Genomic DNA, 18,268 nt, shown 5'->3' on the forward strand with positions numbered 1-18,268 from the left:
AATGAAGAATGATGGATTTGAATCTGAACCCACCAACCCACTTACTACTAGCAAATTATTGGATCACTAATCTACTTGGTCAACATTCATCCTAATATCTATTACGCAACCAATGCCTTAAGTCAATTCATGTGTGAGCTGAAGAAGATCCATCTCATGGCAATCGAGCACATTTTACGATACTTATGTGGTATAATTGCTCTGGGCCTCAAATATGATCAAGTTGAGATTAATCTTCATGGATATTCAAATTCTGATTGGGCAAGCAGCTCTACTAATCGTAAGAGTACTACATGATGTTGTTTCAATCTTAGTTCAGCAATGATCTCTTGGTTTAGCAGAAAACAATCATCAATTGCCTTGAGCTCCATTGAGGCAGAATATATAGCTTCTTCCATGGGAGCTAGAGAAGTAGTGTGGTTAAGAAAATTGCTAGTTGGATTGTTCGGAATACCCTTGAAGCCTACAGTCATCCAGTGTGATAATCAAAGCTGCATCAAGCTATCTATGAATCCAGTTTTTCACAATCGATGTAAGCATATCAAAATTCCTTATCATTAAGTTAGAGATATGGTAGATCAAGATGTTTTCAAGCTAGAAAACTAAGTACAAATGAATAGACTACTGATGTACTTACTAAACCTCTTTCTAAGCCCAAATTGGAATATTTTAGAGGTAAACTTGGAATGATTAAATTATGATTGTAAACATTGGAGTCAGATCTCAGTTCTGCAATATATATGTATATTCATTCTTGATTAAAATGTTACTATTTCATAGTTACATACGATATGTAATGAAAGGCGATGATCTTTCATTGACATACATAAACAAAAGGTAACCATTGTAAGGTGACAATCTTACAAATGGTAGACCTATTATCATGACAAGATTATATTGTTGTTCCAAATAATCGGAAGTCATGATAATGAATGTATTATGATCAAACTTCATTAAGTTGTTGTCTCGGAGTGCCAGAGATCACTGTATCGAAGTATCAGAAATCAGATAACCTATTCTCCTAATAGGTATCATTGAAGTTGATACCAGTGCCCATACCAAGAGACTTGAGAAACTTTGGTGTCTTACTTCTCCCTCGCTAAGAGGGACTTTTAAAGTGTAGTTTTAGTAGAAGTGAAGTACACATTATGTTAAGTATATGAATTTATGATTCTCTCTCTCATATATATATATATATATATATATATATATATAATCCCTTAATGTCTACTGAATTTCCTCATGTTATCGGTCTTGAAATATTTAAGCAACCGTTGGCAAAATTAAGGATGTGTTTGGGTTTATAGTCCATGTAGGGACATGACCCGACCCTATGTGGCCATTTGATGCAGGAGAGTCTTGTATTAGAAAATAAAAGGGGAAATGTTTTTGGCTATTTTTTTTCAAAAAAAATTATTTAAAAAAAATGGAGTGGCGAAAATTAGAAGAAAAATAATAAATAAATAAATAAAATTGGAGAAAAGAGGGAAAAGGCATTTAATAGGTGGGATTATTAAATGTAACTTGTGGCTAGAGGGTTTATTTAATTTAACTTGCTAGCCCGACTTGTGGCTTGAGGGTTTATTTAATATAACTTGCTAGTGGCTGACTTGTGGCTTGGTTTGGTATAAGTAGATGGCCTTGTCTTGTCATTATTCATTTAGAGGAGTGAGTGTGGAGCATAGCTGAAGAGCGATTTTTTTCCCGAGTCTATGGACAGAGCGTCGAATGTGAGGCAATTTACAACAGGGTTGTGATTAATCATCCAACTTGGATAAGAGCATCAAAGATGGAGTAGCTAAGCAAGAGAAGATTTTCAATGTGTGTGTACAGAGTGTTGAATGTGAGGCAATTTACACTTGGATCTTAGATAAGGTTTGAGAAGAGCTAGCAGTTGCGGCTTGGAAAACAAGGAGATTGCTTGGTGGGCTTGCGAGCACAAGTTGAGATCTTCCTTAGAGATTTCTACTGATGTGTGGATCTGGACTAGCTAGGGTTTAGATTGGATCTTGAGGGATCTTGCAAAACTATTACTTGCTTCGTATTTGGCCGTTACCAGGAAGACCTTACAGCCCGTAAAATTGCATGTAACAATTATTTTATGAATAAAGAGTTGTAATTTGATATTAGATCTTGCATTGTTGTTGTATTTCCACTGTGTGGTTATTTGCTAGGGGCTAGGACATCTCATTTGGGGATTCTCCTGCCTTGCACTGTGTCAAGTGGTATCAGAGTGAAGGTTGTTCCTGAGCATGTAGACAGATAGCCGAAGCTGAGGCAGTTTGCACCAAGACCTTGGGAGGACATGCAAATGGATCTATGGTTGCGAAGATGGAAGGTTGATCTTGTTCAAGAAGATTGATCTGTTGGTGATTTATTGTAGAGGGTCTGCAAAGCTCTCGAAAAATGGCTCCGAGAGGATTGGACCCTGGGATGATTGAGAATCTCCGTGACATAGTGGAGCGAAGGATTAATGAGACAATAGCTCGGGTGGATGCTTCTTTTTCTAAAAGAGTTGAGAAAGGGAAGAGGGAAGTTGTATGCTATTGGAGTTGGAGTCTATCGATCTGGAAGAGAGTTTTCTGGCCGGTTAGAAGACTTGTTCGAGAGAAAAGATGGCATCACAAGATCAAGGTGGAAGAGGTTGATTTTGTTGATCAGTTTGTGGAGTCTAATACAAAACTTGCTGAGCAACTTGAGGTTATTGCTAAGGATATTCCTAACCTTGTTGATGTTGGGATGGAGATTGGTTTTCATGATTAGTTGGTTAAGTCTGACATGGAGATTGCGGAACACTCAGTCGTGGATGATCTGGTTTTTGTTAATGGTGACTTGTATGTTGCAGAGCATCTTGTTATGAGCAATGAGATGGTTGGTGTTGAGAGTTTGGAATGTATTGATGGAGATCTACATATTGTTGCTGATATGGAGTTTGTTGTTGTTGGTGTGGATTCACTAGTTATTGATGTAGATGAGGGTTTGTTGATGAAGCATTATGTTCAGTTTGTTCCTGAGAATGAGCATGCTGAGTGGATGGTTGAGATTCTAGTCTTTGACAGAGTGATGCAGATGTGGATGATTTGCATGTTGGTTTTCTTGTCCCTGATGGAGTGGAAACCTTTGGTGAAGATAAAGATGGTTGTAGATCTTTCTTTTGGCATCAAAGTGTGGGGCACACTTTTCTATCTACCTAAGGAGTCTGATGCAGGAGCATCTTGCATTAGAAAATATAAGGGGAAATATTTTTGTTTTGCTTTTTTCAGAAAAAAAAAAAAAATTTAAATGGAGAGAGAGTGACGAAAATTAGAAGAAAAAATTAAAAAATAAAAAAAAATTTGAGAAAAGAGGGAAGAGGCATTTAATAGGTAGCATTATTAAATGTAACTTGTGGCTAGAGGGTTTATTTAATTTAACTTGCTAGCCCGACTTGTGGCTTGAGAGTTTATTTAATGTAACTTGCTAGTGGCCAACTTGTGGCTTGGTTAGGTATAAGTAGAGGGCCTTGTCTTATCATTATTCATTCAAAGGAGTGAGTGTGGAGAGTAGCTGAAGAGCGATTTTTTTTTCGAGTTTGTGGACAGAGGACCGAATGTGAGACAATTTACAACAAAATTGTGATTAATCATCCAGCTTGGATAAGAGCATGGAAGATGGAGTAGTTGAGCGAGAGAATTTTTCAGAGTGTGTGGACAGAATGCCAAATGTGAGGCAGTTTACACTTGGGTCTTGGATAAAGTTTGAGAAGAGATGGTAGCTGCGGCTTGGAAAACAAGGAGATTGCTTGGTGGGCTTGCGAACACAAATTGAGATCTTCCTTGGAGGTTTCTACCAAAGTGTGGATCTAGACTAGCTAGGGTTTAGATTGGATCTTGAGGGATCTTGCAAAACTATTACTTGCTTTGTATTTGGCCGTAATTGGGAAGGCCTTACAGCCCGGCACATTGCATGTAACAGTTATTTTATGATTAAAGAGTTGTGGTTTGATATCAGATCTTGCATTCTTGTTGTATTTCCACTGTGTGGTTATTTGTTGAGGGCTAGGACATCTCCTTTGGGGATTCTCCTACCTTGCACTGCATCACCATTGGCCACATAGAGTCATGTCCCTACGGGGACATGAACTCTAACGTATATATAGTCAAGGGTTGCTGCTGAGACAGATACCAATATGCTTGGCAGTGCTCTGTTCTCCAGCAGTGATCTACTCTTACTTGAAGTCATCTCAACATTAATACTTCTGAAGACATATTGTGAGGTAGTAAATATAATACTGTTTTCATATACACACACACACACATACACACACATTCAGTCTGATAAATTAGTACTGAATTATATATATCAGATCTGTATTACTGATAATTAAAATACACTACTAATCTCTATCAGGGATCGATAAACATTTTCATTACAAACTAACCATCAGTAGTTAGGTGCAGCATTACTTTGCAGATTTTAGGAGACTACTTTTTGTTGATGAAATTTGAAAGTCAGATGGTGCGCACTAGAAAATGAATGTCACCTTGCTTAAGTCAACTCCAGACCAATCTTAAGAATTAGTTCTAAGTGTCAGAAAATAAAATATGGATTTTGAAATTGCACTCAGATGAGCTTATGTTACGGAAAAGTGTGTTTCTCATGTATGACAAACCATAAAAAATCTGAAGTAATAAAAACATGTAAAGAGATTGTGGACATTAGATTCAAGGTGATTTTTTCTCTTTTAGTCCCTTGTTTGTGTTTATTTTTTGGTTTCTCTTCCAATTTTTTTTCTTGTATCTTTTGTAGTTATTTTTTAAATCTTTAGGTCCTACTTTTCCTCTTTTCTCTTTTCATTTTTATTGTATTTCTTTTGTCTCAATTTCTTAGTTTCTACTCTCTTTCTTTGCTCGTCCTATTTCATTTTCTCTTTACTTTGTTTTCTTTCATTTTTGTATCTTTTGATCCACTCATGCCTCCTCCTCCACTCCAGCATCTCCTGCCCAAGGGATAAAGCAGTCCCTCGGCCCTCCCTCAAGTCACACCAGATCTATGAGACCTCGCAGAGGACACACTCGATAGCGTCACCCTATCACCAGCGGCTTCCCAAGACACACCCTCACCCCAAAATCATATCCTTGAGTTCTGGAAAACTTCTCATTTGTGAGGAGTATTTAGCTTTTTTCCTTGTTCTTTTTCTTTCTTGCTTGCTCTTTCTGCGGACACCGTTTGGTGCTCTTGCTCCTAGCTTGCCAACTGTAGCTTCAGTATAAGTGAAGTACACATTATCAATATATATATTTGTGAATATTTTATATATATATACACACTCACATATACTTCCACTATTTTATATTATTTAATAAGAGTTAATTCATATTAATAATGATCCATATATTCCACCGGGCTCCTATTGTTTATATTGTGAAAATCTGCCAAATGCTAATCAAGGTCAACAATGGTAATTACTCATGAGTAGTCATGTCCACGTAGGGACATGATCTCAAGTACTTATACTTAGTCGTGCGGTCGCAGATCGATATCAATAACAAGGTAATATTTGATCTCAGCATCATTTGATCTCATCAGCATTTAAACATATTAAGACAGTCAAGTCTATCTTTAGGTCAGCATTCATAAATTCTGATCTATACTATATATTTGGAGATTATACACAGCAGGACATATATATATATATGTATCAGACTGAAATATATATATATATATGTTCAAGCATTTCAAGGCTGCAATATTATTACAACAGATCTCTATCAGAGATCAATTCTTTTACAGCCTTGTTGTACTCTTTCCAGTCCCTTAGACCTTCATGGTCTCTTGTTGGACATTAATAAATTTATCTTATCTTATCTGCCATCTTGGAGCTTTATGCAATCCTTTCCTACTCCTCGCTCCTCACCCCCCTTCTTAATCTTGTCTTGGTCTACAGTTTTCTCCAATTTTCTTCTACAGCTCTGTCATCCCGATATTGGATAATTGAATATTGCATATTATAATATTATTTATATCTTTTGAGATGCAAATGAAGTTTACCCAGAAGCACGACACACTAATGTAATGAAATTTCAATGATCTTATATAATTCAGAGGTGTCAACAGCCATATTATAGTTGAAGAACAATCATGTGGAAATCAAAACTACAGTAACAATACAAAATTCAGAGGTATAAACCAGCATTACAAGCCTCAAACTCAGCGAGCTGTGTTTTGACCTGGACTTGGACTTGGCAACCAAATTGGCCAAGACTACACAAATTGAAAAAAAGTAAAACCATAAAATATAGAGAGTTTTAAGAATTTAAAACCTGTTTTATGGGCCCTTCAAAAAATTAACTTCAAAAACACAATAAAGTAATCAAACAGAAGTTATTTTAATCACATACACAAGTATAGACAATTACATGTGACGCGAGTATAAAAGTAGACTTTAGCTTTTATGTTTAAGCATTTTTTTTTTTGAACTTGACTTTCATTGACCAGGCTGAGTCTATGTGTCACGACTCACCAAAACCAAATGGGCACTTGGGTCTCAAGTCCCCGAGCCAAATTTCAACCTACTTCCTCAGGAATCAGTAAGTCTCGGTGAATCTAAGAAAGTTTTGTAACTATACTATGAACTGACATTGAACAAGAAGTAACATAATCTCACAAACAAGAACATTATCCTTGGTCAACTGGGGATATAGTTTCCACAAAGAAGTGGGCATGAAAGTTCCTCACTTTTTCAAAAGAAAACCAGTAGAGAAACTACGAGCTCAATTATAGATCAATAGTAAAGATACATAATTCAACATGTTGGAGACGGGGAGAAATGAATGTGACATTTTTTACTTCTAGTTTCAGGATGCAATACATTTCCAACACAGATATTTATGAGTATAATTTTCATGTTTGCAAGAAAGTATCAATGGGAATGCAAATAGTGTATGGATGCATAGTACAATGGCTAGCTTGCCAGATGACAGGCAACCAATCCAATGTTTGACTTTCATGGTGGAGATTTTTGTGTTGGCTATGTCTGTTATGATGTATGAGGATGAGGCCCCCTGGCTGTTGCCTCACCAGCTTGACCTGCTTAATGCACATACCAATCTATAATCAAAGAAGTAATAGTGCAGATGGTCAACTTTGACTCTCATCAGCATTCCCCTCACTGTGTTATCCTATACCATGCAAGGGCATGCTCCATCCACATTAGAAGGCCAATATCATGAGTGATCTTCTAGGTGTATAACTTTGCATGAGCAATAATTCAAAATATGTTCACTTCTTTTCACTCTGCTTCAAGTAATTTATTTTCATCAATAAAGAAAATATTTTGTTCTGTGTTGGCAAATGTAAAATTTATGTACGTGTGTATTAATATTTCTTTAGGTCCATTTATGCATTCTAAGAACATCAACAGCAAAATTTGTGAAACTCCTCAAGCTGAATGCTAAACATATAAGTTTTCTCCAATCGAAATGAAGTTCAGAACAAGCTACCCGGTCAGTGGTGCAATGTGACATCACAGGACTGATTATTGCCATGTTAAAAACTATATGGTGATGATGTACAGAATTTTAAATGAGGATACCTGTAGGTATCATCTAATTTTCAACTTTTGGAAAACAATTCTCAAAAGACTCTAGGCAATTTATAACTTCAAAAGAAAACACCTACCCACATGCCCATTGAAATACACTCTCCACTGTATTACGACTTTGAAGAGTGGTCATTTTCCACATGCTCCACTTGGGATGTGCCTGGCCAAACATCCACACCAGAAAAAATTAAAACAAACAACCAATCATCTATTAGCACCTATTAACACCCCAAGATATTCTTTGAGAGCAGACAGTCAAATCACTGTGTATCAAAACATCAAAATAGCTCAACAAGGTTAAGGAAATATCAACTGCTTTCCAATTCAAAGCAAGTTATTTTTTGTCATTGTTACTGGATCAAACCAATGAAGTTTATTGAGGATATTATGGATTATTATGTACACTGCAAGTAAATCGATTGTAATTGCTGGGCAAATTACCATAAAATTAGAAAATAAAGTACAAACCGAAAAGAGTATGAAATGAGTGGGAAAAGCTTGCACATACTCAAAAAAGAATTTTATATATTGCTTAGTTATATTAAATTAAACAGTAGTAATCATAAAAATGAACATTTGAATTAGGTTTCTTCAAGGAGAAGACACGGTGATGACAACCCATATGATAAAAACCTATAGACATCTGCCACAAAATATGTGAATAATTAAATGTTAAAAACAAATGCAATCAAAATGGGCTCTGAATTCAACAAGTCTAGATTTTTTACTAGTTAATACATAATTACTAATTACTAATTACTAATTGTTTTAATCAAGAAATACAATATTAATCAATTGACGTAGTTAAACTTAAATAATTTCACTTTGCTTAAGTTTACTTAGCATAATGCATTTGCATATTAGTTGTCATTGAGATGCATAGGAGTTTGCATTTTACTTTAGCCGGTGGTGTAGGAGAAATCCACTTGCACTTAGTTTTTGTCTCACACCTCTTTGTTTGTGAGATTCACCTTTGTGTTCGTATCAAATTATCATCCTCTCGTTGCAAATACGTTGTTACACAATAAAGGATGCTCCACCTTCATTGAATGTGTGATTACACCTTGTCTAGTTGATAGCTTGTCACTTGCATATCTCCTTGTTATCATGCATTGCCTATACATTCACGCACATCTATATTGTACACATTTGAATATCATTGGGCATCTTATCCATTCTCATTTGATCATTATTGAGATTCTCATTTGATTATCATTGTCTCTCTTATTTGTGCTATTTTTTGAGCTTCTAGATCTTGGCATTACATTCATTTCCTTAGACAAATTCTTACATGGTATTAGAGCTTGAGGAAAATTCTTACATGGTATAAGAGCCATAGGACTGTTCATTGCATAGCCATTGGAGAGCATTTTGCTTCATCTTTTGGAGGGCTATAATTCAGATCTGGGATCAACATCAGACCTCACCATTGCATCCGTGTGGTCGTTTCCATAAATTTTGACTATAAATTTGCCTATGTTGGGCAAAAGTCAAATATGAGACAAATTTGTTTAGCAAATCGGACCCTGTAGAATCTAATTTGCACATTGGCAATATGGATTTGAGTTTTAATTAAAAAAATATTTGCAATTTTTTTTTTCAGATTTTCTATCCTATTCCATCATTATTTTCTTATTCTACAAATTTGGGTCAAAATATTGTTGTTGGGCCAAATTGGCCTCTAGATCAATCTATAATTGTACAGGGGACAAACAATATTGTTTCACACAGAGGCAAGATCAGGAACCCTACGTACCCTACCTTCAACACTTTGTTTAAATTTGGGGGAGTCCATATTATAAAGTGTTTTTCACCAAAATGTGGAGGATGTAGGATTAAATATCCCACGCCCCCCACTACCTGTAATGACCCGTACTAGCAAGGCTATAAGATTTACCAGCATGGTATTAAGATGACCAGTATTTTACTATTCCGAACCATCCTTTTCCCTCTTTGTTAACTCTCAGAATCATAAATATACCCAGTTGCTTATAAATAACTAGTAAATGTGAATCTCATAACAATCACCCAAATAGAATTCGTCTAATTCCTTATTGGAACTGATTTTCAGAATGATATTAAGGATTCAAAAGTAGGAACATACATTACAAACCAAGTACTAAACCAATAACCTTTCCATAATTCTGAAGTACGTTATTGCATTAAATAACAACAATACAATAACCAGCTACTTCTAGATAACTCATAAGACGTTATTGTATTATACAACAGCAATACAATAACCAGCAACTATAAATCCAATCTTAAACACAGTTCTATAGTTAGATTGGAAACTAAAGAGAAGAACTTGTAAGCACAACCGAGACACCTGAAATGATATCTCCCCTGACAATGGATTTTTGTCCACTGCCTGCCTGCACGAGGGGCTACGTACTCACACTGGCTGAAAGCTGAAGCTTTCTGAAAACTCTCACAAGAGAGAACTGAAAATCTGAATAGTAAATCAAGCATACCAAAGAAAGGGTCTCTTCTCCTTTTTATTCTCATAGTTATGACTCTTCGACTTCCTTTCTGGCCTTTCATCTAATCTTTCCTTGTCATCTTTTGCCAACTTGGAATATTAATTTGACCTTTAATAAATAAAGTCTTAGCTCTCATAGTCAATTTTAATATTATAAAGATGTCCCCTTGAATATTTCCAATGTCCCCAAAAAGGGACATTACACTACCCCTCCCTTCGACCCGAGCTCGTCTTTGATCTCTCAAGTTTGATCGAACTTCAACAGATCTTGTCAATAGGTTCTCCGTATCTTTGCTTGCATATGCTTGACTCCTCCAAACCAGATTGGCAAGAAAGTTTGTTTTATGTTTGATCGATGACAATAATATTATTTTCATCGCAGTCCTCTCGACATGAAACACAATTGAATCTCCATGGTCTTTCCAACTTCCGTCATCAAATATGAGCTCTCAGCTAAGCTCTTGGCTCGGTCAACCTGCAACAAAACACCCGATCTCATTTCCTCTCGATGACTTTGTAATGTCCCCACTTTTGTGAGCATCAGAGTCTAAGAGATTAGCCTATTATTGTGATCCCCGTAGGCTAATTATATTAGACAGAGGGTCTTCTAAGGCAATGGCTTGGCTGGGGAGGGTCTTGTCTTCTCCACAATTCAATAAGTTACAAGTTGGTCTTCATTTGGCTCAGATTGGACTTTGTTTGGACTTAGTTTTGTGTACTTACTATTTGTGGTAAATCGGTTGTTGATTGAGATGGACCCTTTCTATCTTTGGAATGTGTATTTGATCAAATGAAGAAATAACAAGTGTGACTCCTATTTCAAACGACATAAGTAAATGATGTGTATTTTGGAAGTTATTATATTTTTAGTGACCAAATTATTATTAAATCATTAAATGGCTTATTATAAAGTTATTATTTAACTTTATAATTTCACTTAAGTTGAGAGTTGAGTCATCATTGGGGGGGTCATTTATTTAATTAGTTATAAGCCAAGTCCAATATTAAATACAAAAGAGCAAAGAATTGTTATTCATTAAAAGAGTCTAATGGAAGCTTCTAACTAATGTTGTGTTGGTGAAGCTTCTTGAGTGGATTTCGTTTTAAAAACAAGTGGTTTTTGGAGATTATAAATATAGGCTCATTGTGAAAGGAAAGGCATACGCTTGAATATTTATTTTCTTTTGTTGCCGTCGTGGTTTTTTTGAGGTTCTGAATTTTGTTGCCTTTGCTGAAGTATAAGAGTTGAGACTGAGATTCTGAGAAGTGCTTGGCAATTCACAGCTGAGGTATTGTGAATTGTTTGATCTAAATTATATTTCTCTCCTATTGTATTGCCTATATCTAAGGAGATTGGTTCGCTGGAGATAATTGTGAAGATTTGTGAAGACAATTTACTGAAGAATTCTTCCCAACTTGTAACTACATTTGAAGAGGCTCGATCTGGATATTGTGGCTGATGATTACTATCTGGGAGGCAGAGATCTGATGCTACAAGCACCATTGCCCAAACCACAGGTGGCATTCTTAATCTGCAGGCTGGGCGTCACCTATTGAGGCCTTGCGATTTGTTGAGAGTGGGCTGCAATCAGTTTTTAGGGGCCATGGGTGTGTATGCAAGCCCGGCATTGGAGTTTACGGGCCTGCACAATCACATTACACCTCAGTAACCAATTCTTAGTGGCCTGCAATTCTTTGTGTGAGCAGTGTCTGCATATTTGGTGATACCGATCAATTTGGAGAGCCAACAAACATCTCCAAGTCCTGCGATCAGGTCAAGTGAAGAAATTCAATGTGCAATCAACTGCCTAGCAGGAGAATTGACTCATGTATAACAGGTTCCCAATTTATTGTTACAATTGTCATTTTCATATATGCCTGAAACAGTGAATAAAATCTGCATTTAGTTATCAGTTATTCGCTTGAAGCTATAAATTTCTACTGTTAATTTGGGAGCAAATAACAGGTTCATGTTTATAATTTGCAATAGAAATTCCCAAACTGAATCCCCTGTGTATGAGCTCATTTTCAGTGAAGAGCAATAGTTGGATGCAAACCTTGAATATATATTTATGTTTTGAGGGTTAAGTGTAATGCAATCAATCCTGACATTAGTGTACTTATTAGCAAAATATTCCATCTTAAGTTTGCCTTGCAAGAAACAACCATTTAATGTTTTGGACATTGATAAGTTTGAAATAACTTATCTTATTTGAACTGGCCTGCGAAGTATTTGACAAAATGTCAAACCCATGAATATTGAACATTGTAAATGCAGAATTAGTGAACCCAGTATTTCAATTATTTCAGAGTTTATTCTAGCTTGCACTCGTTTCACATTTATATATGGACTTGTTTCAAATAATTTTTTTATATATTTGAAACACAAAGAGATATGAAATTGATAACAAAACAATGTGATTCCCTCATATCATCTAGCTTAACTGGTTAGAGCATGCTTGCAAAGTCTTTGAGGAAATGTAAAACTACTAATTGGTGGAAGAATTTAGCATTTATCTTACTATAACCAGTCAGGGTTATTACACATTTCTTTATTGTTTTTTTTTTTTGCATTTTTTATGTATAACCCTAAAAGGCTTTCTAATTGCTTGGTATGGGAAGAATAGAGGAAAAGTGAGAGCAAGGAAGAAAAAAGAGAAGCCATAGGTTTTCAACCAGTAGAGAAGAAGAGCATCAAAGAGACCACAAATCAATTTGAAGAGGCCATAGGCTTGCATTGGGAGCATTAAGAAGTCAATAGCAACACTTTTCAACTCATTTGCAAGAGGTAAGTGTTAAACCTTGCAGATTGTGTTGGTTTTATTTTGTATGTAAATGTAGTTTTCGTTGTTTGTAAAATTTTTTAGTTTTAATTTGTAAATCTTGAATGTTTTTATTAAATTGCATAAGAGAAGTAGAATAATAGCAAAGTGTGAAGTGTGTTAGTGGACAGTTCTTCCCAAGATTTAAAACTTTTGAATAAGAGAAAAGTCTGTAGATTAACAGATTGAATTCCTAATTACAGATAAGGAATTCTCTGCTTGAAATTTTGCTATGTGTTATGTAAGGTGCAGCGAACCTTTTATGAAAAGATAATCATTGAGTCCTATGTTGAGGGAAAATCTTCCCAATGTGTATTTTGTTGAAAATACTGAAAAGCTTAAATCATCTCATGAATACAAGATAAATGTGAATACTGAAAAACCACTTAAATTTAACAATCAGTATCATCCACATGATTAAATGTTAAAAAAATGTGGATAAACAAAGGAATAATATGAATTCCACCTCCCACAACCTTCAAGATTCAAAGCAAATAAGGCCAGAATACACAACAAATATAACTTAACTTTCACACATAATGGGCATTCTTAAGAATGTAAATTACTGTGAAGCAGATATTAGCATCTACTTTAGAAAGTTTCAGCACATAAAACTATAGAATTTTATTTAAATTTGCAGCTAATTCAGGAAATACTGTATTCAAAATTCAAAGTGCAAAACCTTAAAACAAAAGTATTTCTGTCTTAGTGTCTATGGAGAGATGAACCCTTTCTCGTTACAAATTTGAAAACCTAAAACTGTCTTCCCTTTCCTTCAGAAGTGCAGACCTATGAAATGGGAGAAGAATCCCGTTACAATAAAATTTCTTACCTTTTAAAGAAATCCTACCTGAGTAGTTTCTCAACTACCATAACTCCCTTTCACAAATCTTTGATCTTTTAAGACACATTACAATAACAATTAATTCTATTTAAGAATTAATTATACATTTTTCCAATCTAGCCCATTCCCCAAGAATTTCTCTTCATACAAGTTTTCTACAAATGCCTCATGTTACAATGATAATCAATTATTTTAAAGAATTTATTATTATAAATTCTTTCACATTTATCTTACCCCCTTCAACTTACCAATTCACTTTTTTTTTTCTTTTTTTAAATTTCAATATTGATAATTAACTCTTGATAGAATTAATTATATGCGAAATTAGAGTGGTCTACCAATGGTTTAATATTTAATTACTTTGCATTTAACTTGAATGATATTTAATTCATTAAAGAATTAAATAATATAAATGCAAAATAATTTTTAAGTTTTAAAGGTTTCTAATCTCTCATGTTGTTGAGTTAAGAGGGGAAATATTTAGGGTTCCAAAACCCTACATAATAGTGGCTCTCTCTGGGGGCTGCATTAGGTAACAGAACTCCAAAATCTTTGACTCTCACTTCAGTGCTTCATCCATTGGGTTGTAGAGTCGCTAATCAATGTGAACCTTAACCTGTACCTTTTCAATGAATATTGCAATAAAATTCTTACCAATATCTCTGGCTTCCTGAACTGCTAAAACTCCATCAATTGATAATCATCCACAACACAGACCAAAATTTGGGTCTCCCATAATTACAATAATGCTCGCAACACTGTCTCACTAGGCTCCTCCATGCTATTAGCATTTGAGAGCGCGGACAATGTATTCAATGATGCTACGTGGTCTTGCTGCAAAATTTCTCATAAAGTGGATTCTAGATTGAGTTCATCACCCTAAATTTGTTGAAGCACAAGCACCGACTAAAAACAAATTATTTCCCATCTGATTCCATTTGAAAACAAGTTAATTCTTTTACCATGTTTTCCTCTTTCCAACTCTAGGACTTCTTTATCACCTTTCTTGCTAAATTATATCTTTGACTATGGTGGTTTAGACAAGTTTTCTACTTGTGGAGCCACTTCACTTTCTCCCAACTGAGCAACCAAAAGCTTCTAGAGCTAGCTGGAGATTGATTCTACAATTGAAATTCAATTTGATATAGTCCTTTCTGGTGTGAACATCACAATTTGAAGGCATGCAGCATTACAATATCCCATGTCTCTCAAGTATCGAGGAAATGGTCAATGTATTCCTCTCCATCACAGCCTCTAAAAGCACAATATTTTAAACCGCTATCATAGTCCCAATTTGTAAAGGAGAGATCACGGCAAGGAGAAGAGCACCATCTTGAAGTTCTTGACACATTGTTATTTCACTATGTCCTTATCTAGATCCAACAACCCTTTTTGGACATTGCACTTTAGAAATAGAACCTACTGGTCTAGCCTTAATTCAATCGCCCAAAAATATATGACGGGAACATTAGCAAAATCTGGAGCAATGTCCAATATTATTACAATATGCTGACCGCAAGATTGATTCCTTGATTTGGTAGCATATAGATGCATTTTACATCTTTGTGTTCAATGGTACTAATCATGTTATTGATTATACCATTTCAACCATGTGCACCATCCTATGCACTTCAACAAGGCGTGCTTTGATTTGTTTGCTAATGGGCAAAATTGATGAACATGAGGTGACTATAGTAGCAAATATCATTTCCAAACGACTTGTCTTATCTTCTAGCCATCACATCTCAACCCTAATTAGGGTTAACACATTTTATTGTGATGTTTCATGATTAATTAGTGGCGTTACGGAAAGCTGACCTTTGAAAACAAGATATGGGTCTGAGATCTTCCTCTTGTGAGCAGCTTGAACCATCGCTGTCAACCTCGCCTATGCTTTGGTCGAGGCTCTTCAATAATCAAATGAGTAGGTTTGGTTGTATAATTTGATGACTGGTGAGAATATGCATGTGCCAATGCCTTCTAGTTGTCTGAATTGATGGAGTTCTCAGAAGATGTTACCATTTTTTTTAATTTCAAGCTCCATTTTGTGACATTTCATTTCAAAATTACAAATATGTTTCAAAATTAGCCATCTATGATTGCATAGCGTCCACAGATATTTGAGAAGAATCTATAATTCTTTCAAAAGGAGCCTCCTTAATCTGTGACTTCAGTCCACACCATTAGTTTTGGAATTGCATCTTCCCAACTTGCTAGCCTACTAAGGTCTCTTTGCATTTGGAGTGATCACTGGTTCCTCAGGCTCTAATGCAGCACCATCTATTGATGTAGAGAGGCACATCCCCTTCATTATAAATCTTTGTTTATTCTTGCAACATCTTCATTGAAAACTAAAGAAATGTCTTCATTGAAAGCATGGGCTATTGCAATTTCCCTTATCTGGTAAACCAAGAGTTATGTCATTGCATTTTGCTTATTATTTTGGCTCAGAAGCAAACTGCTTGTTGGATTCTCCTGCAAAGAGATAAATCTCTTCACATTTTCATACTGTTTCTCTAAATGGAAAAAAGATCTCACGGAAACACTCTTCAAGATTTTCAATCCTAGTACCCTTGTTATCTATGCAAACTGAGTCAATAGCTTGTCTTTCGAAGCTTTAGAAACTTGATATATTTTAAGCATCAAAGTACCTTCAGCAGAAAGGCTTGCTTCAAAAGTATTGCTTGTGCATTTGAAATGACTAGATTAATAGTCTCCACATTGCACTTTAATGACATCTTATTACCACAATTTCCAAATGTCTTTAACTCTATACAGGCTACAGTCCCAAATACCCGATAAAGAAGGATGTTGCTCTATATTTTTTGCTCTAACCTACTGTCATATACCCTCATATGAAAAGGCAGGATAGCAATTGTAGGTGAGATATGATTCATGATTTTATATAGAATGCTTTCAAGTCTCCAACCAATAGAAATACTCCTTTTTCCAAACAATTGATTTTTTGACCATAGTCTAGCACCAAATATCTATCCGCACATTTAGCCTTGTAGGGGAGTCAAACTATTATGTGTGCAATATATTGAACAACACTCTTGAATATTAATATTAATGAAGGCTCCACATATTCACCAACTTCAAAAAGGTAAATGTAGCTCCATCATATAGGCTGTCCACCATGAATCCTTTTTTTTTTTTGAAAACCATAACTCTTTGAAATGCAATTGAAAATAGCTGGAATCTGGGGGCATCAATGTTTGAAAGTTCTTTTGAAAAGAAAAGAAATATATTTGCGCTCTTTAATGAAAAGATCCATCGGGTGTTGGCAACTTTAGATAATGAAGATAGATGAGTGCATGATGTTGCCAATCAATAAAAAGGGTCTTTATTTCTTGGAACTCCTCAAAATATTGATTACCTCAAGGAAAGGAGGTGGGCTCAAAGATGACAAAGCTTTTATTGAAACAACAAACTAAACAAAACAGAAACAACCAAGCCAAAAATTTGCGAAAGGGATTATTTACAATGGAGAGGGGAAAACCTTAAAAACTAAATGTGACCATTTACAGGCTGACAAAAACATGAACCTTCCCGAATCAATTCGTGGTAGAATGGAAGAATGTTTTGCACGCAAGTGAGCAACATGGCCAATGTGATTTTTAATTCATGTATGGAAAACAAATGCAGAGGAGGGAAAATAAATATAGATTCAAGATTTTCTTCCACATTTTTCAAATAAATATTATCGTTTAAAAAGATAGATAGAATGTCAACTACTTTTTCCATACCTTGAGTCCTTATATTTCTGGATTGCTCATGTGATTTTTCCATTGTAATTTGCTGCACTGATTCTTCCAAAGGAAGAGAGGGGAAAAGATCTACAAGGGGCTGAAAATGCATAAGTCCTTTTCTGCTTCTTGGCAATCATTTGGTGCTTTAGGCTGCAGTAATGCTTCATTAGTCTCCAAGAGATCAAACAAGAATAATTCATAATCAACTTCATGCTCATAGGAAGAGCCATCCAAGCATGCTGATAGACATTGCATTGTGTGATCAGCCATACTTTTAGAAGAGTATTCGTCATCAATCTTTTCTTGCATATGTTGGTCCTTCATACCTTCCCAAACAACATCATTTGGTGAAATATCATTAGAAGTCCCAAATATAAAAGAATCAAATTCTGCAATTGGAAAATCTCCTAATAAGTTTTCATTTGATCTTTCACCCTCCAGGCTTTGTTCAATGGGAGGTATATCAAGGCCAATCGTTGAGTCAGTTGACTATGAGGCATATTCATCATCATAATCAACATGTAGATGGTAGGCTCCAGCTGCACTATAGGAAGTGTTTTCAATCACAGGAGGGATTAGGAGATCTTCATCATTGAAAACTATTAGACTTTGACAAAAAGAGGTAGGGGGTGCTGATTTTACTACATTGAGAATGAGCCTTTTCTGTTAGGTCTTATTGTCGGAAAATTTTTCTGTTCATAAAGACAAATTCTTGCTTGTGCAATTTCTTTACACTTCATTCCACTTAGAATCATGTCATCATCTAAACCAATAGCCTCCCTTTGT

At 35.4% G+C, this 18,268-nt stretch overlaps 1 protein-coding gene across 6 annotated transcripts in view; it reads right to left on the reverse strand.

Annotated features, from left to right (window-relative positions):
* LOC149541201 (uncharacterized) overlaps nucleotides 1-18,268 on the reverse strand; it is a 205,244-nt gene that overhangs the window by 8,330 nt on the left and 178,646 nt on the right. For all 6 annotated transcript variants that reach the window (XM_089802210.1, XM_089802208.1, XM_089802206.1 and 3 more), the window contains one exon: nucleotides 7,660-7,742. In XM_089802210.1, the coding sequence (XP_089658336.1) occupies nucleotides 7,660-7,742 (83 nt within the window). The remainder of the gene's footprint in view (nucleotides 1-7,659; nucleotides 7,743-18,268) is intronic.

This window comes from Cupressus sempervirens, chromosome 9 (genome assembly GCF_028749045.1).
Source record: "Cupressus sempervirens isolate cs-2001-9-10 chromosome 9, ASM2874904v1, whole genome shotgun sequence".
In the NCBI taxonomy this organism is placed as follows: Eukaryota; Viridiplantae; Streptophyta; class Pinopsida; order Cupressales; family Cupressaceae; genus Cupressus; species Cupressus sempervirens.